This window comes from Loxodonta africana, chromosome 24 (assembly GCF_030014295.1).
Source record: "Loxodonta africana isolate mLoxAfr1 chromosome 24, mLoxAfr1.hap2, whole genome shotgun sequence".
NCBI lineage: Eukaryota > Metazoa > Chordata > Mammalia > Proboscidea > Elephantidae > Loxodonta > Loxodonta africana.
The window spans coordinates 55,377,188-55,405,052 of record NC_087365.1 but is presented as its reverse complement, the minus strand read 5'-3'; the positions used below and the strand labels follow the sequence as shown (position 1 = coordinate 55,405,052).

Genomic DNA, 27,865 nt, shown 5'->3' with positions numbered 1-27,865 from the left:
AATGTTTACATCCCCCAAGTAGTAAGATCTCAGGTCCCGCCCACCCTGGGTGTAGTTGACATGATGTGGCCAACTTCAGCGATACCAGCTAAACTGTGCTGTCTCTGCAAACCCGATCCTGCACAGGCCAAGAAAACAGTGCATTGTAGGAGCATGTTAGTAAACAAGTCACAGGGTCCTGCTTTGTCAGCAACAATGCTGACTTCACTGAAGAGGAATAAACTCGGCATAGACTTTACAAAGACTTTTATTTTTTTCACAGAATTTAAGCTGCTTTGTCAGGTTAAAAAAAAGGTGAAAGATGGCTTACATTTTTAAAATAGGTCATCCAGCATTCCTAGTTGCATAAAAGCAAGGTAAATACAATCAGTTTGTACATCCTGCTGGTGACCACGTAATGCTCCAGTTCCCTGAGCCTGTGGTCTCACCCCCTCCAGCTGTTCTTGTGGATCACTGGCCACGGGAAGAGAATGGAGCCGGGGCTCAGAAGGTAGGGACATGGCTATTTGGTGTGAGGATTTTATTGCTTGCCCTTTCAGCCCTCTCCCATTACTCCTAAGAAAGTCGAGGAACGAGGCCCTTAAACCTGACTATCAGCTTTTTTGCATAGGTACAACAAGGCCTGAATGGCAGGGAGCCTGGGATGGAAGGGGCAGGGATCGATAAACCAGTAAGCACGGTACACACGGGCTTGTGTTCACTAATCTGTACTGCACAATTTCGTATGGGTTTCACCACATACTCAATGTGAAAAACAGGTGAAATTGTGCACTACAGATTAAACCCACGCATACCTTACCGGTAATCCATCCCTGCGAAGGGGCTAGGAGCCCGAAGCCGACAAGTCACGTTCAGACACAGCACGCAATGGGGGTAAATGCCGCAGTCCACGTAAGGAGTCGCCCAGCACTGATCCAAGGGCACCTTGCTCAGGTGTGTGGATGCCCTTGGAATTAGACTCCAGAAAGGCAGTTAAGCTAAAATCTGTAAAATCTTTGGGGAGTGTGCCAGGAGTTGCTTTAAAAGAAAAATAAATCAGTTTTCTCAAAATCCTACAAGTGGAGAACGTGTCCCACAAAGACTCTTGTAAAGGGTAGTGGAATGACTGATGGACATCGGTTATTCTGCGCGAACTGGGGAGCTGTCAGAGGAGAGTTTGTAAAACCAGGAGGGTCAGTTGATAGTTCTTTAATGTTCTGACTGTCGCAAACGTAATGTGTCAAACTCCGGAACCAGAAAGATGACCACGATCCCCTCAACCACAGCGATGGGGCAGAGTTGGTAAACTGGGGTTTCCCAAAGTGTGTAGCCACTGCCCTGTGCCAGGGGGTGGCCAGCAGGGTGGTGTGAACACTGAGTACCACAGGAAGGACTTCCTTCAAGTGCTGTGGCCTGATGACTTCAAGGAGAAAGTCTCAGTTTGGGTCTAGTGTGCTCAAGTTTCTATGCTTACCTAATCCCATAACGCAGAGCGAGGGGCCTCAGGTCACACACCCTTCATGAGTAAAACCAGCTTAGAATTTAATTACATTGCTCATCCCCCACCTCCCTTTCCTGTATTTATTGTACAGGTGCTTTCCATTTATAGGAAACCCTTGTGGTGTGGTGTTGACCAAAAGGTCAACAGTTCGAATCCACCAGGTGCTCCTTGGAAACCCGATGGAGCAGTTCTGCAATGCCCTATAGGGTCGCTATGAGTTGGAATCGACTCCACAGGAATGGGTTTTGGTTTAATGGGTTTCCATTTAAAACCCTAATGCTGTCGAGTTGGTTCTGATTCATGGCAACGCTATAGGACAGAGTAGAACTGGCCCATAGGGTTTCCAAGGCTGTCATCTTTATGGAAGCAGACTGACACATCTTTCTTCCACGGACCGGCAGGCGGATTCAAACTACTGACCTTTCGGTTAGCAGCTGGGCAGGAAACCACTATGCCAGCAAGACACCTATTTATAACAAGTGATACTCATTTCCTCCTTAGGGCATGATACTTTTTTTTTTTTTTTTTTACATAGTTAAATATAAAGCCGGTTAACAATATATGAGCAACACAACGTCCACGCTGACAGTAGCTCGGGAATGTCTGCAGTTTGTAGACAGTTAGGCAAAGATTGTCTCAGCTCTTCATACGTGCAGGATCCCAATTCTCCTGGATATGGGCAGCAGGAGCCAAATGATGCTGTTACTTGGAGACATGCTGCCATCCAGTCGATTCCGACTCAGTGACCCCATAGGACAGAGCAGAACTGCCCCATGGGCAGGGCCGGATTATGCAAGTAAAGCAAGGTAGGCATGGGCTTACTTGTGCTTACTTATTAATCTGTAGTGAACAATTTCACTACAAAGATGTGGTAAAACTCATGCAAAATTGTTCACTACAGATTAATAAGTAAGCACAAGTAAGCCCGTGCTTACCTTCCTTATTGGATAATCTGCCCCTGCCTGTAGGATTTTCTAGGCTATAATCTTTACGGGAGCAGATCACTAGGTCTTTCCTTCCCAGGAACCACTGGATGGGTTTGGACCTCCGACCTTTTGGTTAGCAGCCGAGCAGTTAACCACTGTGCCACCAGGGATCCCCTTATTTGGAGGTTTCCAGTTTCACTGAAACGAAAACAAATGACCATGATCTACCTGAGTGAAATCTCAGCAAAGCCACCTGAGGTAGGACCCACAGTGCCCAGATTTGAGGGTGTTTTGGAATCTGAAACCCACCAGACAAGTCTGCTTTTCTTTTCCCAAAACAAACATGATGGATGCCGAAGGGCTGAGGCTATAATTTAGATGCTGATTACACATTGTTAGGTCTTCAGTTCTGCGTCTCTAACTGTAGCACTGGCAGCTGCTCTATAGAGCACTGTGTATTAAACCGCAGGCAGCCTGACGACAGACACCGGGCTTGACTAATCACTGCTCTTTGGCCGGAGCCAAGATTCACCTCCCAGGGTTTTGTCGACCGACCCTCACCCCCTCACCGAGATCTTCCAGAGGGGACGTTTTGTAGGCTCACAGTTTTGTTTATAAAGGCAACTCCCTTCTGATGTCTTAGATCACATATACAAGCCCGTGAGGAAGGCATTAGCAACATTTATAAAGCAAAAAACTACGATTATTCAGAAATCTAAATGTTGCTGGCAAAGGTAAAACATTCATGAGAACGTAGCAATCAGCTCTCTCTGCTCCCCCTAAAAAAAGCCCTACAGCCCTAAAACCAACCCCAAATGTGTCATTTATAAACAGTAGGTTTTCAGTGCCTACAACAGCAGAGTTCATCAAGGCTTGGCCACAGGAGGTTTGAAAAATCCCACTTTCCGGAGATATCTGACAATCAAGGGCACAGAAACTAAGGTGATGCTGATTCTCACTGGTGCAAACAGCTTGTGGATCGCATATGCCACCACGAAGGTACTTGTGCCCGCTGCCATCTTTGACTGCACCAGCGACTCTTTGAGTCCGAGCTTCAGCAGGAGCGCAGACATGTCCACGCCACTGGGGAGAAGAGGCAGAAAAACGGTTATTACAGCGAGGGGTTGACTAACGAGTGGATTCAGCTGCCAGATTTACAGCATTTGTTTAAAAAACTTTTTAAGTATTTTTAAAAATGTGATGAAAGTAGCCAGGTGGATAGAAAGTCTTAGAAAAAAAAGTTTTTATTCACATAGAACCTTATGTGACAGTAAAAAAAAAAACCCAGTATTTATTATTTGTTTTTAATACTTTTTTTATTGTTGAAAATATACACAGTGGAACATACACCAATTCAGTTTCTACATGTATGCCTCAGTGACATTACCATAAACTCACTGCCCCCCTAAGTTTCCTATCTAACCTTTCGAGTTGCTGTTTTTATGCTCAAGGAGTGTGAAGTATACCAAAGTGAATTTGATCCCACATATATAGTTCTTTAAAAGAGCATAATTTTGTTTTTAATTTTTATTGTGCTTTAAGTGAAAGTTTGCAAATCAAGTCAGTCTTTCATATAAAAACTTATATATACCTTGCTATGTACTCCTAGTTGCTCTTCCCTTAATGAGACAGCACACTTTCTCTCCACCCTCTATTTCCGTGTCCATTCAGCCAGCTTCTGTCCCCATCTACCTTCTCATTTCACCTGCAGACAGGAGCTGCCCACACAGTCTCATGAGTTTATTTGATCCAAGAAGCTCACTCTTCACCAGTATCATTTTCTGTCTTATAGTCCAGTCCAACTTCCGTCTGAAGAGTTGGCTTGGGGAATGGTTCCTGTCTTGGGCTAACAGAAGGTCTGGGTAACATGACTTCCGGGGTCCTTCTAATCTCAGTCAGACCAATAAGTCTGGTCTTTTTACAAGAATTTGAGGTCTGCATCCCAGTAAAAGAGCACAATTCTTTACTAATTAAGCTAGCCTATTAAAAAGCCAGTTATTTATCACCGTCAAGACTCTTACCTTGAAACAGCCGTGTAAAAGATGCCCAAGGAGACTAAGGAGGTTGCAATGTGGAAGGACACACCCACGGCCCCATATTCTTTAAAAATCCTTCTCAGCTGCTGTGACTTGCTTTGCTTCTCTGTGCTGCTCACCTCGTTGCCTGCTGTCTCTGTGATTTTGCTGAGGTCCTGCATACAAGCCAAAGGGGAGACACTCAGGCAGGAGCAAAGATCCAGTTCCAAGCATCACCAGCTTTTGTATTCATGAAACCTTATCCTTGCTTTCCAGCCAACGAGAGATCAACGTTATCCTTACTTTCCTGTCCAACAAGAGGCCAATTAACTCTTCCTACTCAGCGAGTTGAGACCAATGCACTCAGTCAGAAATTGCAGGCAAAGACCGCATTCTAGACAGACAGTATGCCACTAGGTACTATAGACACTAAGCCCAAAACCTACTGCCGTTGAGTTGGTTCCGACTCATAGCAACCCTATAGGACAGGGTAGAACTGCCCCCAGAGTTTCCAAGGAGTGCCTGGTAGATTTGAACTGTAGGCCTCGTGGTTAGTAGCCATAGCTTTTAGCCATTATGCCACCAGGTTTTCCCTACAGATACTAGATACTGTGGTAAGCAGCATAATGCCCTACCCTTTTCCATGTCCAGGACCTAATCCTTAGAACCTGTCAATATTCTACCTGACATGGCAAAAGGCCCCCACTTGTCTGTCAGTTTGTCGTATCGTGGGGGCTTGCATGTTGCTGTGATGCTGGAAGCTGTGCCACCGGAATTCAGATACCCAAGAAAGGTGATCCAACCAAATGTGGAAATTATAGAACAATATCATTAATACCACACACAAGCAAAATTTTGCTGAAGATCATGCAAAAATGGCTACGGCAGTATATCAAGAGGGAACTGCCAGAAATTCAGTCCGGTTTCAGAAGAGGACATGGAACCAGGGATATCATTGCTGATGTCAGATGGATCCTGGCTGAAAGCAGACTACCAGAAGGATGTTCACCTGTGTTTTATTGACTATGCAAAGGCATTCGACTGTGTGGATCATAACAAATTATGGATAACATTTCGAAGAATGGGAATTCCAGAACACTTAATTGTGCTCATGAGGAACCTTTACATAGATCAAGAGGCAGTTGTTCCAACAGAGCAAGGGGATACTGATTGGTTTAAGGTCAGGAAAGGTGTGTGTCAGGGTTGTATTCTTTCATTATACCTACTCAATCTGTATGCTGAGCAAATAATAAGAGAAGCTGGACTATACGAAGAAGAACGGGGCATCAGGATTGGAGGAAGACTCATTAACAACCTGTATTATGCAGATGACACAACTTTTCTTGCTGAAAGTGAAAAGGGCTTAAAGCACTAATGAAGATCAAAGACCACAGCCTTCAGTATGGATTACACCTCAACATAAAGAAAACAAAAATCCTTATGACTGGACCAATGAGCAACATCATGATAAACGGAGAAAAGATTGAAGTTGTCAAGGATTTCATTTTACTTGGATCCACAATCAACAGCCATAGAAGCAGCAGTCAAGAAATCAAAAGACGGGTTGCATTGGGTAAATCTGCTGCAAAAGACCTCTTTAAAGTGTTGAAGAGCAAAGATGTCACTTTGAAGACTAAGGTGTGCCTGACCCAAGCCATGGTATTTTCAATCGCCTCATGTGCATGTCAAAGACCGAAGAAGAACTGACGCCTCTGAATTGTGGTGTTGGCAAAGATTATTGAATATACCACGGACTGCCAAAAGAACGAACAAATCTGTCTTAGCAGTACAACCAGAATGTTCCTTAGAAGCAAGGATGGTGAGACTTCATCTTACATACTTTGGACACGTTGTCAGGAGGGATCAGTCCCTAGAAAACAACATCATGCTTGGCAGAGTACAGGCTCATTGGAAAAGAGGAAGACCCTCAACGAGGTGGGGACTGACACAGTGGCTGCAACAATGAGCTCAAGCGTAACAACGATTGTAAGGATGGCACAGGACCGGGCAGTGTTTTGTTCTGTTGTGTATAGGGTTGTTATGAGTTGGAACCGACTTGACGGCACCTAACAACAACAACATGGCAAAAGGGATTTGTGACTAAGTTACAGATCTGGGGTTGGGGAGACTGTCCGGGATTATCCAGGTGGGCCCAATGGAATCACAAGGGTCCTTAGAAGTGAAGAGAAGGGGGCAGGAGGTGCAGAGTGAGAGAGAGCTGAAGACAGAGAAAGGGGCCACAAGCTTAGAAATGTGGATGGCTTCTAGAAGCTGGAAAAGGTAAGGGAACGGATTCTCTCCTGGAGCCTCCAGAAGGAACCAGCCCTGCCGACACCCTGATTTAGCCCTGTGAGACTCCTTCTGGACTCTGACCGCCAGAGCCGTAAGAGAATACACCTGTGTTGTTTTAAGCCACCAGGTGTGTGGTGACTTGTTACAGTGGCAACAGGGACTAATACAGCAGAGCTTCGACACTTGTGGACAACAGTGATAATTCATGGAGCATTTTCTGCGAGCCAGGCAGTGGTCTGGTGCTTCCTCGTGTAATCCTCGCAAGATCCTGCTGAGTTAGATACTGTTATTTCCCCCACTTGTCAGAAGAGCGACACAGGCTTAGACAGGTCAAGCCTGAGCTGCTACTCAGTCACCAAGACTGGAACCCCGGCCATCTGAGTCTACAGCCTGAGCCCCTGCCAACCATGTTCTGCTTTAACCAAGACACCAAACCCATTGCTGTCGAGTCAATTCCAACTCATAGTGACCCTGCAGGACAGAGTAGAACTCCCCCATAGGGTTTCCAAGGCTGTCATCTTTACAGAAGCAGACTGCCACATCTTTCTCCTCTGAAGCAGCTGGTGGGTTCGAACTGCCAACCTTTTGGCTGGCAGCTGAGTGCTTTAACCACTGCATCACGAGGGCTCCTGCTGTACATAAAAAGGACAAAAAAAAAAAAACCTTCAAAAACAAGCAAAAACCCCAAACCAGTTGCTTTCCAGTCAACTGTGACTCATGGCAACCCCGTGTGTGTCAGGAGAACTGCACCATAGGGTTTCGAAATACATTGCCAGGCCTTTCTTCCAAGGCCCCTCTCTAGACTCGAACCTTCAACCTTTCGGTTAGCAGCCAAGCACATTAACCATTAACCAGGGGCATAAGTAGAGCAAAATCTGTGGTATGTTTACTTCGAAAATCAAGATTTACCCCTAAGACCTGAACAGGTGACAAGAGGGCCAACTCCTGACAATAAGATTTGTACAAAAACAAGGCATTGCATGTGGTGTCTGTTAACATTTTTAAAAATAATATTGTGTTTTCAGTGTACGTTTACACAGCAAATCAGGTTCCCACGTGTCTGTTAACATTTATTGAGTACCTCCAGGCCTGGAATGTTAGGGAAGAAGAAAACTCAACACTTGGATTAAGAAGCAAGAAAGGACCCCTTTTCAACATGGTCAGAGCCAGTTTTATCGAAAGATAATTTCAACTCTAATAGCAGTCCTCGGGGGTCATCTCACAGGTCCCGTGTATCTGGGTCAGACAGCACCATTTATCGACTCTGCAGCTGGGCCACTTCTATTTTCAGAGCTGTGGCTGAGCCACACTCTAGAGCCACAGGGTCAGACAGTAGCAGACCAGATCCCCAGGTGACAGGGTCAGGACTGCCCAGGATGAAGATGAAATAACACAGGGCCCAAAGCCAGCGCTGCCCAGACATGCTGCAGACCTGTCCCAGGCTGGTGGGGCCTCCCAGCCCTGCCTCTGCCCTGCTGATGGAGCAAGTCTGGGCTGAGGCCCCAGGGTCTATGTTTCTCATGAGCTCCCAGGCAGCCCAGATGCTGCTGGCCCAAGGAGCTTACCTTCAGAGCCTTTATCCATGCCACCCCTCAGCCACAACCGTTCCTAGCCTCCAAACTCCTGTCTGGCCTTGGCCTCAGCGCAGACCCTGGGTCCCACGTCCCGTTAGAATCCTGGGCTCTGGCCACATCCCACGGCTGCCCCCAACTCGCTCTTGGGCCTTTATTTCCACTTGCTGCCGAGCCCCTCCTTCCCCAGCGAGACCCTCTTGCTGACTTAATGTAACTTAATGTGTTTTCTTGTTTTGGTTGACACACATGGCCCAGGACTGCTGCTGTAAGGGCAAATACAAATTGAAAACGAAAAACATTTCATTTTTCCTCGTGCAAAAGGGAAAGAGGCTGCCCCTTCTCTCCCCGTTTTCTTTCGACACCTGTCATCGTATTCTTTCTCTGCCCCTTTGAGATGTATGTAAATCTTTCGAACAGGTGAAAAAAAAAACCCACAAACAGCTCTTGCTTTCTGGTGGTAGTCATAAGGTTTCTAGCTCAGAAATGTCTTTCTCAAGGACCTGGGAGCCACCTCATGACATGTAATCATCAAGGAAGACAGCGCACCCAATCTTCCCGTCTCCCTGGGAGCGTGGGAGCCTCACTTTCGTGGGTGGCTGGCTGGCTCCAGGCTTCGAAAACCAAAACCAGGCCAGTTGCCATCAAGTGGATTTCCACTCACGGTGTTCCCACAGGTGCAGAGTAGAACCGTGCACTGCAGGGTCTGAACCGCCAGCCTTTCAGTTAGTAGCTGAGCGCTTACCCATCTGCACTACCCAGAAATCTTCTTCCTTTGGGTGAAGAAAGCGAACACAGATGCCACTCCAATTACCAGGCAAACTGAGGATGAATTGAGGGCAATGGTGGTTCAGTGGTAGAATTCTTGCCTTTCATACGGGAGATCCAGGTTCAATTCCTACCCAGTGCACTTTGAGTGTAGCCACCACCCATCTGTCAGTGGAGGCTTGCAAGTTACTGTGATGCTGCGCAGACTTCAGTGGAGCTTCCACACTAAGACAGAGTAGGAAGAAGGGCCTGGTGAGATTCACACCCCACCACGGGATGGCACAGGACTGGACAGCATTTCTCTCCCCTGTCCATGGGGGTCGCCATGTGTTGGGACTGACTCGTTGACAGCTAACCACAACAATATGTGAGAAAAATGATGCTGTCAAGTCCTCTTACTTGAGTTCTAGTTATCATTTATCTTCAGGACAGGTTGTATCTGCCTGGCTGGATAAAAGGGTGAGATTTCTTTGCAATCTCTTTAGCGGATTGCTTGTGATACACATCACATTCTGGCTTAGTGCTTCTTCGATGATAAAATTGTTTTCCTTCTCCTCCACCGCTATGGAGAGGCTTTCTGGGTTGGCAGGAGATTCTGTGTTTAATTTCATTTTCCCGCCACTGCCCTGTGACTCCTGTCTGGGTTTAGGGTGGGAACACAGGAACAAAACACGAGAGGGCACTCTCGGGGCTGAACCTGAAGAACAGGAGGCTTGTGTTGTTGTTAGGTGCCATGGAGTTGATTCCAACTTATGGTGACCCCACGTGACAGAGTACAACCGCCCCGTAAGGTTTCCTAGGCTGTAATCTTTATGGAAGCAGATTGCCAGATCTTTCTCCCACAGGGTTGCTGGTAGGTTTGAACCACCAACCTTCTGGTGAGCAGCTGAATGATTAAGCATTGTGTCACCACGGCTTCTTTTGACCTAAGTGAGATCAGGGGAATATGTGTCAGGGCAGATCCAGGAGCTCAGGCAGTGTGGTCTCTACATCTCACTCCACGTCTCTACACGGGGGAGGGAACTGCCATCGAGGTGGGGACTGGCCTCGCATGATGGCACAGCCAGGGCACCCTGGCCTCACCCTCACCCAGTCTATGACCCTTGACTCCAAACCAGCACCTCCACTTGGCTTGAGAGTCAACAGCCAACCCAAAGGCAACATGCCCAGAACTGGGCCCCAACCCTCTCCTCTGAGGGTCATCCCTCTCAGCACGAAATAGCAATGCCATCTTTCTGGGGACTCTGGCCCCAAACCTCCCAGCCACCTACCACTAGTCTCTCTTACACCCACATCCAGTCTTCAAACTTGCACTCAGACACTGCCCCTTCTCACCTGCTCCAGCACTGCCACCAGGTAAGTAGGCCACCAGCTTCTCTCCTGGGTCTCAGGCAGCCCCAGCTGGCCCGGCTCCATCTTCACCCTGCAGTCTACTCTCTACAAAGTCGCCAGAAGCTGAATGACAGTGCTGCTCTATTCAAAACCCTCCTGGATGCCAACAGAGTCCCTGCACCAGCCACTCAGCCTCCCAAACACGTCTCTGACCCCCTCTTTTCCAGTGCAGCCTGACCGGCTCCTTAAACAGGCCAGCTTCCTTAAACATTCCCGCCTTCGCACCTGCGGTTCCCTCTGCTTTTCTCCAGATGTCCTCAGGGCTTGGTCCCTCACCCCCTTGGGGTCTTTGTCAAACGTCCCCTCAGGGAGGCCTTCCCGGACCACCCTCTTAAAACTGCTGTCCCTTTACAATTCCTCCTGGGGTCTTCTCTATCTAACACACCAGTATTTACTTGTTCCTTTGTTGTTGGAGACCATCAGCCCTGTGAGGACAGGGGCTGGGGGTTGTCTCCTTCACTAACCCCCCTAAAACAGGCCCTGGAGTAGAGTCGGGCTCAGAAAGGAGCTGCTGAAGGCACTTCTCTACCTCCTGGGGGCAGGGGAATGGAAGGAGGTGACCCGTTTTACTGACTACTAAAGCAGATTAAAAAACAACACCCCCCAAGCAGTTTTATTGATATTTAATTTACATACCACAAAATTCACTTGTTTCAGGTGTGTAGGTAAATGTTTTTCACGTATTTATAGTTGTGTAACCATCGCCATTGCAAACGGTTAACATGCTCGGCTGCTAACTGAAAGGCTGGAGGTTTAAGTTCACCCAGGGGCACCTTGGAAGAAAGGCCTGGTGATCTACTTCAGAAAACCAGCCACTGAAAACTCTGTGCAGCAGAGTTCTACTGTGACACACATCGGGGTCGCCATGAGTCCAAATCAACTCACAGCAACTATTTTTTAACCATTACCATAATCTAATTTTAGAAATTTTCATTGTCCCCAAAAGAAGCCTCGTATCCACTAGCAGTCACACCTCCTTCCGCCCTCCCCAGCCCCTTGGCAACCACTAATCTACTGTCTGTCGCTATGGATCTGCCTCTTCTGGGCATCACATAGGAGGCCTGGTGGCACAGTGGTCAAGAGCTCGGCTGCTAACCAAAAGGTCGGCAGTTGGAATCCACCAGCCGCTTCCTTGGAAACCCTATGGGGCAGTTCTACTCTGTCCTACAGTGTCACTATGAGGTGGAATTGACTTGATGGCAATGGGTTTTATGGGGCATTACATATACATGGAGTCATACAATGCGTGGTCCCCTGTGACTGCAATCTTTCACTCAGCATGTTTTTAAGGTCCATCCTTGTTGTAGCATGAGTCAGGGCTTCATTGCTTGTTAGAGAGCCGGCTTTCACTCAGCTGAATACACGCAGGCAGATTCTAACATTAATGCGGGTGCCACAGCCCACTACCCGCCCCCAGGAGGTCTGCTCTGCCCGGGGAGCACTGTGCCCTCTGGTGTCCTGGGTGGGGCATTACGACCTGGTTTCAGGCAGGAAGAGGAAGGGCAGGCTCTGAACATTCCAACCAGATGGTGGCAGGCAGTCTGCGTGTGGGGAAGATAATGCGTGCATGTTACATGTATGTGGAAGACACGGAGTCACAAAGACAGGCTTTCTCGGACTCCCATCCCCACCACGAAGGAACTAACACCCAGTGAAGGCCCAAGTTCTGCACAAGACGAGGAGGGGTGGAATTCAGCCTAGATTACAATCTGCCCAGGATCATTCTGATTTTTAATCATACGCAACAGCTACTCATTTGCCTCTCCGCTAAAAGGGCTGCACAAAGCTCAGGTTTATGAGTTGGAAGAGTCTTACTCTCTGTGCTCGACTACTAACCCAAAGGTTGGTGTTTCAAACCCACCCAGTGGTGCCATGGAAGAAAGGCCTGGCAATCTGCTTCTGTTAAGATCACAGCCAAGAAAGCCCTATGGAGGAAGCAGTTCTACTCTGTAACACGTGGGGCTGCCAGGAGTCCGGGCCCACTCAACGGTAACTAACAACAACAACAGCTAAAAGAGGATCTCTCTTGTTCCCAAACTGTAGTTGGGTCCGAAAAACAAAAAACAACAACAAAAAAGCAAACAGAAAAGTCTGGATTTAAGTCTCTCCGTTCCATTGAAGGCAGCTCTCGTCTCTGGGCATTAAGGCTGCAGGGACGGGGACAAACAGTATTTCGTCCCAGCCATTAGCCTTCCAGGAGCCCTGGTAGTGTGATGACTAAGCACGCGGCTGCTAACAGAAAGGTCGGCAGTTCGAACCCACCAGCCGCTCCATGGAAGAAAAGACCTGGCGATCTATTCCCATAGATTACGGCCTAGGAAACCCTGTGAGGTGCTTCTACTCTGTCACATGGGGTCGATGTGAGTCAGAATGAACTTGATGGCAGCTAATGACAACAACATTCAGCCTCTACTCCTGTGTGTTATTTCAAATCTATGAAAACAGACACTTAAACAGGGTGGGAGACTACTCAAGGCCAGTGCTGGTTATGCGGACCCAGAGGTGAAACTCTGACGGGCAGCAAAGCCTAACTTTTTGGGAGGTCTTGGGGAAAACTCCACTGCTGTCATGACAGGTCCCGTCCATTAAGCCGGGGACTGTGCTAAGTGCTTTAATGGCGCCATTTCTTAGAAACCCTCACGACCCTGTGAGGACGGAACCCAGCTTCCTCCCATTTTGACAGATGAGAGAGAACAAGACTGAAGTTCACAGTGGGGAAGCAAGGTGCTGGCGGGCAGTCCTAGGGTGGGTTACCCTGCTTGTCACCACCAGGCCACACAGTCTCTGTATGATCACCAGGTCCTCCTTCCTGTCTATCATGAGCATTTCTAAAGGATGACTTTTCTAGAACATCAAGGCGCTCCGGAGGGAAGGGCAAGGAAAACGGGAATCAGCCTCCTTCTGGTTACCCAGCATGTCCCCTCCCGCTCCTCGAAGCCTTTTGACTAGCTCTGCCACCACTGGCCAGAGTGGCTACTGGGAGCTCCTGTGCTGCCTGATAACAGCCCCTTGTACCCCCCACTTTCACTGCTGATCGGAGAACTGCCGGGTGTTGGGTGCTGATAGGACGCACCATCTCCAAACCGTTCTGTGAGCCAAACTGCATCTAGGATGATGATGGGCCCTTTTATTTCCAACTTGACGCTTGGCTCAATCAAACTTAATTATGCCCCGTTTCACCCATTCACCAGGACCCCGGGCGCTCTCTGTGAAGGCGCTTGTCTTTACAACCTCTGCTCTGGCAAAGGCCTTTTTTGCCGAAAAAGAAAAATAAAAAGGCAGCCAGACTCCTAGCTACAGAACTTCCTGTAAGACTATGGCAGGAACAAAATCTCCAGCCGCAACTGACCAGGACAGCACCACGAAGAGTTTCTAACGTTTTCGAGAATACTAATCACTTGGACAATTTTCTTCCTTTTATCTTCGTAGAAGGAAATTGTCTTTAAGCACTGTAAGCTGTGTACTTTTCTTTCTAATCCTGGAGGAGACTGAAGAGGCAAAAATAAAGGGGTTTATGAGGGGGTGACGTGGAAGGGACAGTCATTCCTTATTATTACCTTAGCTTTGCCGTCAAGTCGATTCCAACTCATAGCAACCCTATAGGACAGAGTAGAACTGCCCCGCAGGGTTTCTGAGGGGTGGCTGGTGGGTTCGAGCTGCTGACGTTTGGGTTAGCAACTAAGCACTTAACCACTGCGCACCAGGACACCTCAATATTACCTTAAGTACCTGCAAAGTGTTAGGCACTGCTCTGGATGCCTGTAACCACACGACACATCCTCTGAGCGCCTGTACTTAAAGTACTTTCATATACTTGTGTGCATGTGGCCCCCTCGTCCCCAGTATTTATTAAAATACAAAGTGATGTAATGGAAGGGGCAGGAAGGTTTGTGGAATGGGCTGAAGACCTTGCCCACAAGTTGCTCTCACTGTTTGCAGTGATACCTGTTTTCATTTATGCCATAAATAAGATTAATAACAAACACTATACTCTGTTTAAAGAGCCTTGGTAGCACAGTGGTTAAGCACTTGGCTGCTAATCGGAAGGTCGGCGGTTCAAACCCAATAGCCGGTCCATAGGAGAAAGGTGTAGCAGTCTGCTTCTGTAAAGACTACAGCCTTGGAAACCCTATGGGGCAGTTCTACTCTGGACTTTAGGGTCGCTAGGAGTTGGACTTGACAGCAACAGGTTTGTGTTTTGTTTATACTGTGTTTGCTTTGTATCAGACACTGGTCTGGGTGCTTTGAAAATATTAACTCACATAATCCTCATGACACTGAGACAAGCACCACAGTCATCCTTACTTAACAGAGGATCCTGGAAACCCAGAGAGGCTGAGTAACTCACTGAGGATCACACAGGTGTGAGCAGGTGGAGCTGGGATTCAAACCTGCGAGGCTGGGTCCAAGGTCTTTGTTCATTCTATACTACTACGTTCACACATTCGGGAGTATCTCTTCTGTCCCAGGTGCTGTTCTAAGTGTAGAGGCCAGAGTAATGAGCAAAACGGACAAAACCCCCACCTCAAGAAGCCTGCGGGACAACCAAGTTAGAACAGTAAAAGATCAGGGCAGTTAACGTGACCCATGCCATGGGGGAAAAAAAAAAACAACTCACAAAGGAAGGGAGGGAGACAAGTAACAGTGTTGGGGGAAGGGTGCTACAAGTTTAAATAAGGTCAGCAGGCGTGGCCTCCCCGAAAAGGCAGCACTTGAGCAAGCACTGGTGGAGATGAGGAAATGGGCCAAGTGTGAGATCTAGCAATTTATCCATGATTCCCGGCCCTGGCGAGTGTAGCACGCTGGCCACCGTACACCACATTGAAGCATGGTGAGAGAAAGAGATGGGTTTCCCCAGGGTTTACAGGCCCCTCCTTGTTACAGGAGACCCCCTGCTGAAGGCAGAGGGGCACTGAATTAACTGCTGGCCCATGTGGAGACCCCAGCTGGGCACTGGACGATCCTGCCTCCAAATGACGGAAATGAGCATGCTCCAGGGTGGTCAGAACAGCTGGCCAGGGAGGCTGGGCTCGGTGCAAAGCCCAGGCCCTCCCTCCGTCTGCTCCCAGGCCTGCTGAGCTGTGATCGCAGGTAGGTTTCTTTTGTCCTAACCTCATGGTAGGTACTGACCCCACCAGTTTGGATTCTGCAAACAGTTAATGCCCTTGGCTGCTCACGGAAAGGCTGGCGGTTTGAGTCCACCCAGAGGCACCTCAGAAGAAATGTCTGGTGATCTACTGCCAAAAAATCAGCCATAGAAAACCCTGTGGAGCTCAGTTCTACTCTGACACTCACGGGGTGGCCATGAGTCAGAATTGACTCGATGGCACTGGTTACCAGTTACCAGAGAGCAGGAGAAACAAGGACAGCTCCCGGGGCCCTGGGGCTTTATACACTGTTATACTAGAATAGCTAATGTTAACTTAGGCTGTACTGGGTGCCAGGCACACACATTATTTCATTTTATATTCACAGTCTGTGGAGAATGCATGATTAAAATCCCATTTTACAGATAAGGAAACTGAGACAGAAAGCTGAGGGTACTTGATCAAGGCCACAGGACTAGTGAGTAGAGGAGCCCAAAAAGAAACCTGAGAAGGCTGAGATCTCACTGATCTCTACTGTGTATGTGCACATGCACATGCACACACACACACACACACACACCTGCCACGTGCCAGGTCCAGGCTGGGGATAAGGTTGACAAGGCCTTGCCTTTATGGGCCGACAGAACAGCCAAGCAAGCCAGGAGACTGTTCCGGCTGGTGAGTGCAGGGAAGATTCACACCCATGGGGACAAAGGGCCAGTGGAGGAACCTGAGGCGCCACCAGTGGTCAGGGAAGGCTTCCTGGAGGATGGGACAGCTAGGCTGAATCATGAAGAATCACTGGGACCCACGTGTGTGGAGAGTGCCAGGCCCTGTAGGACCCCACAAACAGACTCAGGATTTAGAGAGAAGATCTTTGAGCTGTGTGTCAGGTGCAGGAGGAGAAGGCAGGAGGGATGTTTCTCCATCTGGGTGAGGTCAAATCCCACTCTGCTACTTTCTGAAAACACTGTGGAACATTCAGGAAGTGCTAGCTCTATGCAAGGCAATGTGCCCAGTAGCTGGTCTGCACCAGCTCATGGAACTGTCCCCCCAAACCCTCCCCAGAAGGTGCTAGTTTTAGCTCTCTGAAAGGTCAGGGAGGAGCCCTGGGGGCGCAGTAGTTAAAGCGTTTGGCTGCTCATTGAGAGGTGTGCAGTTTGGACCCACCAGCTGCTCCCTGGGAGAAAGATGTGGCAGTCTGGTTCCTGGAAACCCTGCGGAGCAGTTCTACTCTGTCCTATAGGGTGGCTATGAAATCGACTTGACAGCAACGGGTTTGGTTTTGTTTTGTTTTTTGAAAAGTCAGGGGACAGGCTTAGAGACCTTCAGCGCTTGTCTAAGGCCACACCGCTGTGCAGAGGGCCGAAGGTCCACGCCCAGGTAGACGGATCCCAGCGCTGAAAGCTTCAGGCACTCACCGTACAGGATGGCAGGCGTGGCACGCCACCTTGTTGTTCTCCTTCCATGGGCAGGGTTTCTGCTCTATCTCCAGACTACCTGCGCCACGACTTATTACTATTTTTCTTTAAAGAGACCCATTAAAAAAAAAAAAAACCGTGATAGATTTTTTTTAAAGGATAATTTGTGTTGCCATTCTGAATCAAAACCAGTTTTCACTTACCCTATTTGGAAGGCCAAAAAATGAAAAATAATGAAGCAACACAACACTGGGGATGTCTTGCCCGAGTTTTGCCTGGACCAGAACGGTAGGCCTGCTCCCTCCGTTAGATAAAAGGCAGAAGCAGCAAGTGCCGGGAGGCGTTAAAGAGCGCTCACGGGAGGCTCTCCCTGGCAGAGGCTTCAAATTGCCTTCAAAAAGGGACAACACAGAAGGCCAAGTGAGGAAGTTGTTTGGTCCCAAGTCCAGGCCCCGCCTACAGTCCTCTCGGCCTGCACCGTGGCACGGGCCCACGCTTTGGAAACCTGGGCTCTACTGCGACTGTGTGACTCGGGCCGAGCACCACCCCTTCCTCAGCCTCAGTTTCTCCAGCTGTCCACTGGGTGGGCTGGTAGGGAATTGGGACCCCGGGGCTCTTGTAGGTGCTCGGTCTTGGGAGCTGCAAGCGCAGAGCTCTCCCTGCGGCGGCGGCGGCTGGCCTCTGGCACCGCGCACAGGGGACGCGGGGATCGACGTCGGGGTCGGGGAGGCTCACCTGCCGGCCGCGATCGTCTCCATGGGCCGCGCGCAGCACCCGGGTGTCGGGCCCAGGTAGCAGGGGCAGGGCCAGGGGCGGCGGGGCGCAGGGCGCAGCGGCGCCCGGGAGCCAAGCGGCGCGAGGCCGGACTCGGGCGCCAGCTCGGCCCGTCCGGCCCAGCAGCGCCAGCAGCCCGGCCATGGTGCGCGGCGAGGTGCGCGGCCCGGAGCAGGGACCCCGGCGCGGACAGGCGAGGGCAAGCGCAGCCCTGGCCCCGCCCACCTGCCCGCCCCTCCGGAGCGCGCGGAGTGGGCGGGGAGAAGACTCGCCCACTCTCATTGGCTCCGCCCACAGGTTCCGCCCCTCCGAGCCCCGAGCCCAAAGCAGGTGGGCGAGGCCTGAGACTAGCGCTCTACCCTTGGCCCCGCCCACCTACCCGCCCCTCCGGAGGCGGAGCCCTGCGCGGGGTGGGCGGTCCCGGAGACGCGAACACTGTTTGGCTCCGCCCAGCGGCCTGGCGGCCGGGTCCTCCAGGTGAAGTGAGCCTTTGCAGCCTGTCTTCCAGGGACTTTTTGGGTTTCCAGTCTGCAGTTTCCAGGCTGCGGAGAGTGGGTGGCGGGATGTTTTATTCTGCCGGGACAAGTGTGGGCCTGTGGCTTTCACCTGAGTTTTTCACCCTTCAAAAATGGGTAGAAGCTGAAAAATTTATGTTTACATGTTAGTTCAAAAGAAGAAAACAAATATGAGAATCGAGATTAATAAATGTTAGTTAAAAGTTCAAATTCTCTAAATGACCCTCATACATTGTTGGTGTGACTGTGAAGTGGTGCAACCCCTTTGAAAAAGAATTTGGCAATTTCTTAAAAAGTTAATACTCTGAGAAGCCCTGGTGGAGGAATGGTTAAGCCCTGGGCTGCTAACGGAAAAGTCGAAAGGGCGCGGTTGGAACCATACCTGTAAAAAACTTAAAAAACTTGCGTGGAGTCCATTTCAACTCATAGTGACCCAGCAGGACAGAGTAGAACTGCCCGATAGGGTTTCAAAGGCTGTAACCTTTACCGGGAGCCCTTGTGGGACGGTGGCTGGCTGCTAACCAAAAAGTTGGCAGTTGGAATCCACCTGCTGCTCCTTGGAAACCCTACGGGGCAGTTCTACCCTGTCCTGCAGGACCGCGATGAGTCAGAATTGACTCAACAGCAACGGGTTTGGGTTTTTTTTGTTGTTTTGTTTTTTTTGGTGGTACAGTGGTTAAGAGCTTGGCTGCTAGCCGAAAGGTGGGCAGTTCAAATTTACCAGCAACTGTTTGGAAACCCTCTGTAGCAGTCCTGCTCTGTCCTGTAGGGTCCGAGTGAGTCATATTCCACTGCAGTGGGTTTGGTTTTATGGTTTTAATCTTTACAGAAGTACATCACCAGGTCTTTCCCCTGCAGAGCTGCTGGGGGGTTTGAACCCCTGAATTTTTGGTTAGCAGCTGAGCACTTTAACCACTGCACCACCAGGGCTACTCATTCAACATTGTTGTTAGTTGCAGTTGAGTCTGTTCTGACTCATAGCGATCCTATGCACAATGGAGCTAAACACTGCCAGGTCATGTGCCATCCTCACAACCATTGCTGTCTTTGAGCCCGTTGTTACAGCTACTATGTCAATCCATCTTGTTGAGGATCTTCCTCTTTTTCGCTGACCCTCTACCTTACCAAGCGTGATGTCCTTATCCAAGGACTGGTTCCTCCTGATAACATGTCCAAAGCACATGAGACAAGTCTCGCCATCCTTGCTTCCAAGGAGCACTCTGGCTGTACTTCTTCCAAGACAGACTGGTTTGTTCTGGTAGTCCATGGTATATTCAATATTTTTCATCAAAATTACATTCAGCATTACCTGGTGAAAATCATCTGGATCAACTGTTACAACTTTGGAGCCCTGGTGATGTAGTGGTTAAAAGCTTGGCTGCAAACCAAAAGGTCGGCAGCTGGAATCTGCCAGCTGTTCCTTGGAAACCCTATGGGGAATTCTGCTCTGTCCTCTACGGTTGCTGTGAGTTGGAACTGACTCAACGGCAGTGGGTTTGGTTTTTATTATAAGTTTAATTTGTTCTTTGATGGGAAAGCATAATAGTCTATCCAGCTGCTCTCCTATTAAAATACCTTAATTTTGTTTCATTAACAAGATGGTCATGATTCTTTTTCGTACTTCCCCATGAGCTGGTGCTTTTGTTTCTGTGGGGGGCATTTCTAGAGTAGACAGGGATATCTTTTTTTTAAGAGATATTGCTAAGTTGTTATTAAAAAGCAATTACAAACACTTCCCTATTTACCTCTGAGAATATCCTTTCCTCCACATCCCCACCATCAATAGGTATTATACCAGCTTACACTTCTTTCCAGTCTGATGGATGTAAAGGACAATCTCATTACTTTACGTTTCCAATACTGATTTCCTGTGACTGCGTGACAGATTAGCACATACTTTAAGCTATTAAAACAATGCACATGTCTTATTTTGCAGTTCTGAGGTCTGACATGGACCTCACTAGGCTAAGATCAAGTTGTCGGCTGGGTGCATTCTTTTTTGGAGACTCTAGGGAGAATGGCAGCCTTCCTTGCCTTTTCCAGCTTCCAGAGGCCACTTGCTTTCCTTGACTTGTGGCTTCTTCCTCCGTCTTCAAAGCTGGCAACGTTGGCCTGTATCTCTGCTTCCCTCTTTGAATTTTCTTTTCCAATTTAATTTTTTGTTGTTGTTGAAAATATACACAGCAAAACATACACTAACTCGACAGTTTCTACAAGTACAGTTCAGTGACATTGATTACATTCTTTAAGTTGGGCCACCACTCCCATTCTCCTTTTCCGAGTTGTCCCTCCCGCATTACCATAAACTCACTGCCCCCTAAGCTTCCTGTCTAACCTGTCCAGTTGCTGTTGCCCCTTTTCCACTTTTAAGGACCCTAGTGATTACATTGGGTTTACCTGTATAACCCAACATTATAGGGTTTTCTTAGCTATAATCTTTATGGAATAAGGAGCCCTGGTGGTGCAATGGTTAAACACTCAGCTACTAACCAAAAGGTTGGTGGTTTGAACCCACCAGCTGCTCTGTGGGAAAAAAAGACCTGGCGATCTACTCCCATAAAGATTACAGCCTAGGAAACCCTATGGGGCCATTCTCCTCTGTCCTGTAGGGTGGCCATGAGTCAGAATTGACTTGACTGCAGAAGACAACAACAATCTTTATGGAAGCAGTTCACCAAGCCTTTCTTCCACAGCACTGCTGGTGGTTTCGAACTGCAGGCCTTTAGGTTAGCCACTGATTGCAAACTGCTTGTACCACCCAGGGTTCTCATGATTTAGGATAATCTCCCTATTTGAAAATCAGCTGATTAGTGATCTTAATTCCCCTTTGCCGTGTAACATAACACCTTCCCAGGTTCTGTGGATTAGGATGTGGACATCTTTGCAGGGGCATTGTTCTGCCTACCACACTTGACTGCTTATGTATTTGAGCATCTTTTCACAATTCTTGGCCATTTGGATTTCTTTTTCTGCAAATTTTCTATCCATATCCTTTGTGCATTCTTTTTTTAGTTTTTTTTGTTGTTGTTAATTCTGACATATATTGACACCTGCTATGCAAAAAAGTTTATTTTCTATGTAGTCAAGTCCAGTTGCTTGTAATTCCAGGTTTTCAGTCTTCAGCTTCTGTGTCCAGGAGCTAAAATCAGAAGTTGCTTGAAGGCAGCCTCTCTCCCTGTCTTTTGCAAAAGCCTAAGTAAATAGAGGAGAACATTCCAGGTGTCTTGGAAGGAGAAAGCCAGAGATGCTGGGTTCCTCCAGTTCAGGGTGGGGACTGAGACCTGTGAGTGGGTACCTGAGTGATGGGAACTAGCACCCCCCTCTTGCTTCTTTACCACCCTTCAGAACTGCATCTATGGGTCTGGAGTGTGCATGTGTGTGGAGGGGGAGGGGAGTGGTTGGACACTGGGCACCTGGATGGGAAAGTACCTTTTGAAATATTATCTCCTTTTAAAATTTTATAATTCAAATAATATATAACACATATATTTAAGATTGCTAACCAAGAAGTTGGCAGGCGCTCCTTGGAAATTCTATCGGGCAGTTCTACTCTGTCCTATAGGGTCGCTATGTGTTGGAATCGACTCGACAGCAGTGGTTTTGGTTTTTGGGTTTTATATGTAACGTGTACGCCTCCCCTCCTCCCCACTGCCATCAAGTCAATTCCAACTCACAGTGACCCTGTAGATCAGAGTAGAACTACCCCATAGAGTTTCCAAGGCTGTGATCTTTATGAAGAAAGACTGCCACATCTTTCTCCCGTGGAGTGGCTGGTAGATTTTAACTGCCCACCTTTCGGTTAGTAGTCAAGTGCTTTAACCTCTGCACCACCAGGGGTCTTGTAAGATATATGTAAACTCGTTGCTGTCGAGTCGATTTTGACTCATAGTGACCTTATAGGACAGAGTAGAACTGCCCCATAGGGTTTCCAAGGAGTAGCTGGTGGATTCAAAATGCCGACTTTTTGGTTAGCAGCCGAGCTCTTAACTGCTACGCCACCATCACCTACTAATTCCCCCACATTGAAACTGCCCCTTGGTGGAACCATTGCTCATGTGGTGTGAAGATGGCAGGGCCCTTCTAGAGTATTTTGCTTAGAATAAACCTCCTGGCTCTTTTGCTGAACCCTTGGAGGGAAGTGCATGCTGTAGGGAGGGGAACGAAAGCCCTGATAATAACCCAGACGGCAGCTTTGGCCATCGTGGCTTCATGAGGACTCATGCCATGATTTCACTTTGTTTCAGAAAAAACAAAAGACCGTTCTGACACTTCATCTGTCTGCCCCGTGGTGGCCAGCTGCAGCCGGTGTGCAGTGAATGCCTGTGGTCATGAAGAATTATCATCGTACTTCGATTCTCTGTAATTTTTTGGTTTGTCTTGTTTTGTCCTGGGGAAAAAAATAAATAAATAAAGGAAAGAAACAGTGCCAGATACCTGCAGCTAAGGAGCCCTGGTTGTGCAATGGTTAAGCACTGGGCTGCGAACCAAAAGGTTGGTAGTTTAAACCCACCTATCAGCTCCACGGGAAAAAGACCTGGCAATTTGCTTCTATAAAGATTACAGCCAAAAAAAACCTCTATGGGCAGTTCTACTCTGTCACATGGGGTCTCTGTGAGTTGAAATTGACTTGACGACACCCAACAACAACAACAAACTGTCACTGGGGCAGTGGTGGCTCAGTGGTGGAATTCTCACCTTCCATCCGGGAGACCTGGGTTCCATTCCAGGCTTCTGATCCAACGTTGACACAGAAAGGGAGATGAAACCAGGAGAAGAAAGGTGGATTAACACTCAGGCAGACAGTCTACGTAGCTCTCTAAGGAGGCAATTTCGAGGTGAGCCGCAAAGAAAGGATATGGAAATAAGCATCATTAGAGCTTCACACGTCAACTTTTCTGTTTTTTAACTTTACAATTAAAACTGAAATGTGATTCCAGCAATGCCGCTCTTTAAAAGCCTCCACTGGTCAAGTAAATTGGAGACAGCTTTTTACAAAAGAGAGCCCCGTACGCATGACGGAGGGAGAGTAATGTGTTATCAAAGAAAATTAACTCTGTGTCGTGGGTGGAATTGAGCAAAGGCTGAGAGTGATAATGAACTTTCTTTCTTGCAGAAGCAAGACATAAACTTCATTATAGGGAATAATTTTCTCAAGTCAGAGAATTGGGGCCAGGAGGGAGGCAAGTCTGGCTCGGCTTGGGCTTGGTTTGGATCCTCAGCTTTGTTAAGAGGGTACTGTTGATCCTCATGGGATCCAAGGCTAATGCTAAATCCAGTGCCTGGTGCAGCCCAAGGAGCCCTGGTGGCTCAGTGGTAAGCGTCTGGCTGCTAAACCAAAGGTTGGTGGTTTGAAACCACCAGCTGCTTGTGGGAGAAAGATGTGGTAGTTTAGTCTTGCTTCTGTAAAGTTTACAGGTCGTCCCTTTAGTCTCGTTTTATCATTCTGATGACTCCGTTGTTAAGTCGGCTCTGACATAAGTCGAATACTTCTCTTTTTTTCTTAGTTTTCATTATTATTGCCTTCTACTGTCAGTATCTTTATAAAACTGATCTTGTCTTTAGGGGTTAGAAATGTTAGATATAAATTTGTAGATATATGCTGCAGTGCTGTAAGTAGTACATATTACTAATGATAAACCAAAGATGTACAAAAAAAAAAAGAAAACAACAGATGGTCATAAGTGCAGTTCATCGTAACTTGAATTATGTCGTAAGTCAGGGACTACTTGAAACCTTATAGGGCAGTTCTCTTCTATAGGGTCACTACGAGTTGGAATCGACTCCACAGCAGTGGGTTTGGTGCGGTCCAGTTGCCTGCAAGTTGGCCCCACGGATTCACGCCTCCTGGTATTCACCCCCGTGTGCAACCTTCCCTTGAATTTGGGCTGGACCTGGTACACCGATTCTAACAAGTAGAATACAGTGAAAGTGATGAAATGTCACATCTGTCACCAGGTGACAAAAGGATTGTGGCTCAAGACTCGAGCACTGTTATGGATTCACTTGTGTCCCCTGAAGATATGTGTTGGCATGCTAACCTCTGTACCCATGGATGTAATCCTGTTTGAAATTCAGGTTTTCTTTGTTATGCTAATTAGACTCTCCCCAAATATGGTGGGTTCTAAATCTAATCACTTCTGATTTATAAAAAGAAAAATTAGACACAGAGATAGGTATGTAAACACACACACTAACACACACACACGGGGGAAGACAGATGTCATGTGCGGATCGCCGAGAAACCAAGGAATGCCCAGTCCTACCAACAAAGAAGGAGACCCAGGCAAGCACAAGTGGCCATGTGCTGGAATGCTCACTAAAATGTTGGCAGTACAAACCCACCCAGAGGTGCCTGAGAAGTAAGGCTTGGTGACCTGCTTCTGAAAGGTGACAGTCTCAAAAACCCTATGGAGCGGTTCTACTCTGCACATGAGTCATCAAGAGTCAGAATTGATTCAACGGCAACTAATAACACCGATAAGGAAGGAATTGATATGGCTGGGACCCTGATTCAGATCTTCAGCCTCCATAACTATGAGAAGGTAGATTCTGTTCTTTAAAGCTACCCACTTGTGGTACTTCTGCTACAGCAGCAGTAGGAGACTAAGACCGTCTTTGGCTCTCTCCCCAGATCACACTGAGGGTAGCTGCCACGTTGGAAAGGCCAGTGTGGCCCGAAACAGAGGACACCAACAGCTATGCGTAGGAGCATAGAACCAGATCTTCCCCATCCCAGCCTTGTGATGACCTCAGCCCTGGCCAACACACTGAAGACAGCCGTGAGAGACCCTGAGCCACTTGCAGCTCAGCCACACCTGGACTCCTGTCTCTCAGGAACACAGGTGGTAATTGTTTGCAGCTGCTGAGTTTGGCAGTGAGACGCAGGAATAGATAACTGTTGAATTTGTATTGCATTTCCCAGACTTGCTGGAATTAAAAAGTTTCTTTAAAGGAGTTAAAGGGGCTTAGTGTAGATGTTTTTACCTTGGGCTCCTCTTGTTAAAAATTCCTACCTTCTTTTGACCTCATTGGTGTCTACAACATTTCTGCTTCCATATTTGCTTGTGTAGAAGTTTTACTTCAGACATTCAACAGACTTTTTAAAATTGTTGTTGTTAGGCGCCATCAAGTCGGTTTCCGACTCATAGTGACCCCCAGTGACAGAGTAGAACTGTCCTGTAGGGTAGTTCTAATATTTACAGAAGCGAATTGCCAGGTCCTTTCTCCTGAGGAGATGCTGCGGGGTTCCAACCACCTACCTTTTAGTAATCAGCCAAGTGCTTAAACATCGTGCCACCCGGGCATCTTCATTTAAAAGTTAAGTTTAAATGTTTAGGTATCCTGTATGTCCTTTTTTAAAAAAAATTTTTACTGTGCTCTAAGTGAAAGTTTACAAATCAAGTCAGTCTCTCATACAAACATTTATATATACCTTGCTATATATTCCTGGAAGCCCTGGTGGCGTAGTGGTTAAGTACTACGGCTGCTAACCAAAGGGTCAGCAGCTGGAATCCGCCAGGCGCTCCTTGAAAACTCTATGAAGCAGTTCTACTCTGTCCTATAGGGTCACTATGAGACGGAATCGAATCGACGGCACTGGGTTTATATGTTCCTAGTTGTTCTCCCCTTAATGAGACAGCACACTCCTTCTCTCCACCCTGCATTTCCGTATCCATTCAGCCAACTTCTGTGCCCCTCTGCCCTCTCATCTCCCCCCAGACAGGAGCTGCCCACATAGTCTCATGTATCTACTTGATCCAAGAAGCTCACTCCTCACCAGTATCATTTTCTATCCCATAGCCCAGTCCAATCCCTGTCTGAAGAGTTGGCTTTGGGGATGGTTCCTGTCTTGGGCTAACAGAAGGTCTGGGGACCATGACCTCTGGGGTCCTTCTAGTCTCAGTCAGACCATTAAGTCTGGTCTTTTTACGAGAATTTGAGGTCTGCATCCCACTGATCTCCTGCTCCATCAGGGGTTCTCGGTAGTGTTCCCTGTCAGGACAGTCATCAGTTGTAGCTGGGCACCATCTAGTTCTTCTCTTGTCAGGCTGGTGGAGTCTCTGGTTTATGTGCTCCTTTCTGTCTCTTGCCTCTAATTATCTTGTGTCTTTGGTGTTCTTCATTCTCCTTTGGTCCAGGTGGGTTGAGACCCACTGATGCACGTTAGATGGCCGTGTGCTAGTGTTTAAGACTCCAGACGCCACTCTCCAAAGTGGGATGCAGAATGTTTTCTTAATAGATTTTATTATGTCAATTGACCTAGGTGTCCCCTGAAACCATGGTCCCCAAACCCTTGCCTCTGCTATGCTGGCCTTCAAAGCATTCAGTTTATTCAGGAAACTTCTTTGCTTTTGGCTTAGTCAGTTGTGCTGACCTCTCCTGTATTGTGTGTTGTCTTTCCATTCACCTAAAATAGTTCTTGTCTACTATCTAATTAGTGGCTACCCCGTCCCTCCCTCCCTCCCCTTTCTCGTAACCATGAAAGAACATTTTCTTTGCTGTTTAAACTGTTTCTCGAGTTCTTATAATAGTGGTCACATACAGTATTTGTCCTTTTGCAACTGACTAATTCACTCAGCATAATGCCTTCCAGATTCCTCCATGTTATGAAATGTTTCATGGATTCATCATTGTTCTTCATCAATGCGTAGTATTCCATTGTGTGAATATACCATAATTTATTTATCCATTTATCCGTTAATGGGCACCTTGGTTGCTTCTATCTTTTTGCTGTTGTAAACAGTGCTGCAATGAACATGGGTATGCGTATATCTGTTCGTGTAAAGGCTCTTATTTCTCCAGGATAGATTCCAAGGAGTGGGATTGCTGGATCATATGGTAGTTCTAGTTCTAGCTTTTAAAGGAAGCACCAAATTGATTTCCAAAGTGGTTGTACCATTTTACATTCCCACCAACAGTGTATAAGTGTTCCAGTCTCTCCGCAACCTCTCCAACATTTATTATTTTGCATTTTTTGGATTAATGCCAGCCTTGTTGAAGTGAGATGGAATCTCATTGTAGTTTTGATTTGCATTTCTCTAATGACTAATGATCATGAGGATTTCCTCAGGTATGTGTTAGCTGCCTGAATGTCTTCTGTAGTGAAGTGTCTGTTCATATCCTTTGCCCATTTTTTAATTGGTTTATTTGTCTTTTTGTAGTTGAGTTTTTGCAGTATCATGTAGATTTTAGAGATCAGATGCTGGTCAGAAATGTCATAGCTAAAAACTTTTTCCCAGTCTGTAGGTAACCTTTTTACTCTTTTGGTGAAGTCTTTGGATGAACATAGGTGTTTGATTTTTAGGAGCTCCCAGTTATCAAGTTTCTCTTCTGTAATGTTAGTAATGTTTTCTATACTGTTTATGCCATGTATTAGGGCTCCTAGCATTGTCCCTATTTTTTCTTCCATAATCTTTATCATTTTAGATTTTATATGTAGGTCTTTGATTCATTTTTAGTTCGTTTTTGTGCGTAGTGTGAGGTATGGATCTTGTTTCATTTTTTTGCAGACGGATATCTAGTTATGTCAGCACCATTTGTTAAAATGACTGTCTTTTCCCCATTTAACTGACTTTGGGCCTTTGTCAAATATCAGCTGCTCATATATGGATGGATTTATGTCTG

The 27,865-nt window shown here is 47.4% G+C and overlaps 1 protein-coding gene and 1 long non-coding RNA gene across 2 annotated transcripts; one reads left to right on the top strand and one right to left on the bottom strand.

Annotated features, from left to right (window-relative positions):
* Nucleotides 1–223: 223 nt before the first annotated feature.
* On the bottom strand, nt 224–17,885 carry FAM210B (family with sequence similarity 210 member B). Its single transcript, XM_064276242.1, has 3 exons — nt 17,688–17,885; nt 4,428–4,597; nt 224–3,489 (listed from the first exon to the last, which is right to left on the bottom strand). The coding sequence occupies exons 1-3, from the start codon at nt 17,868–17,870 to the stop codon at nt 3,273–3,275; spliced, it is 570 nt and encodes a 189-aa protein (XP_064132312.1). The 5' UTR covers nt 17,871–17,885; the 3' UTR covers nt 224–3,272.
* LOC135228619 (uncharacterized) lies at nt 14,728–25,409 on the top strand. Its single transcript, XR_010319322.1, has 3 exons — nt 14,728–15,535; nt 22,486–24,783; nt 24,873–25,409. It is a non-coding gene; the product is annotated as an uncharacterized LOC135228619 (long non-coding RNA).
* Nucleotides 25,410–27,865: the final 2,456 nt, after the last annotated feature.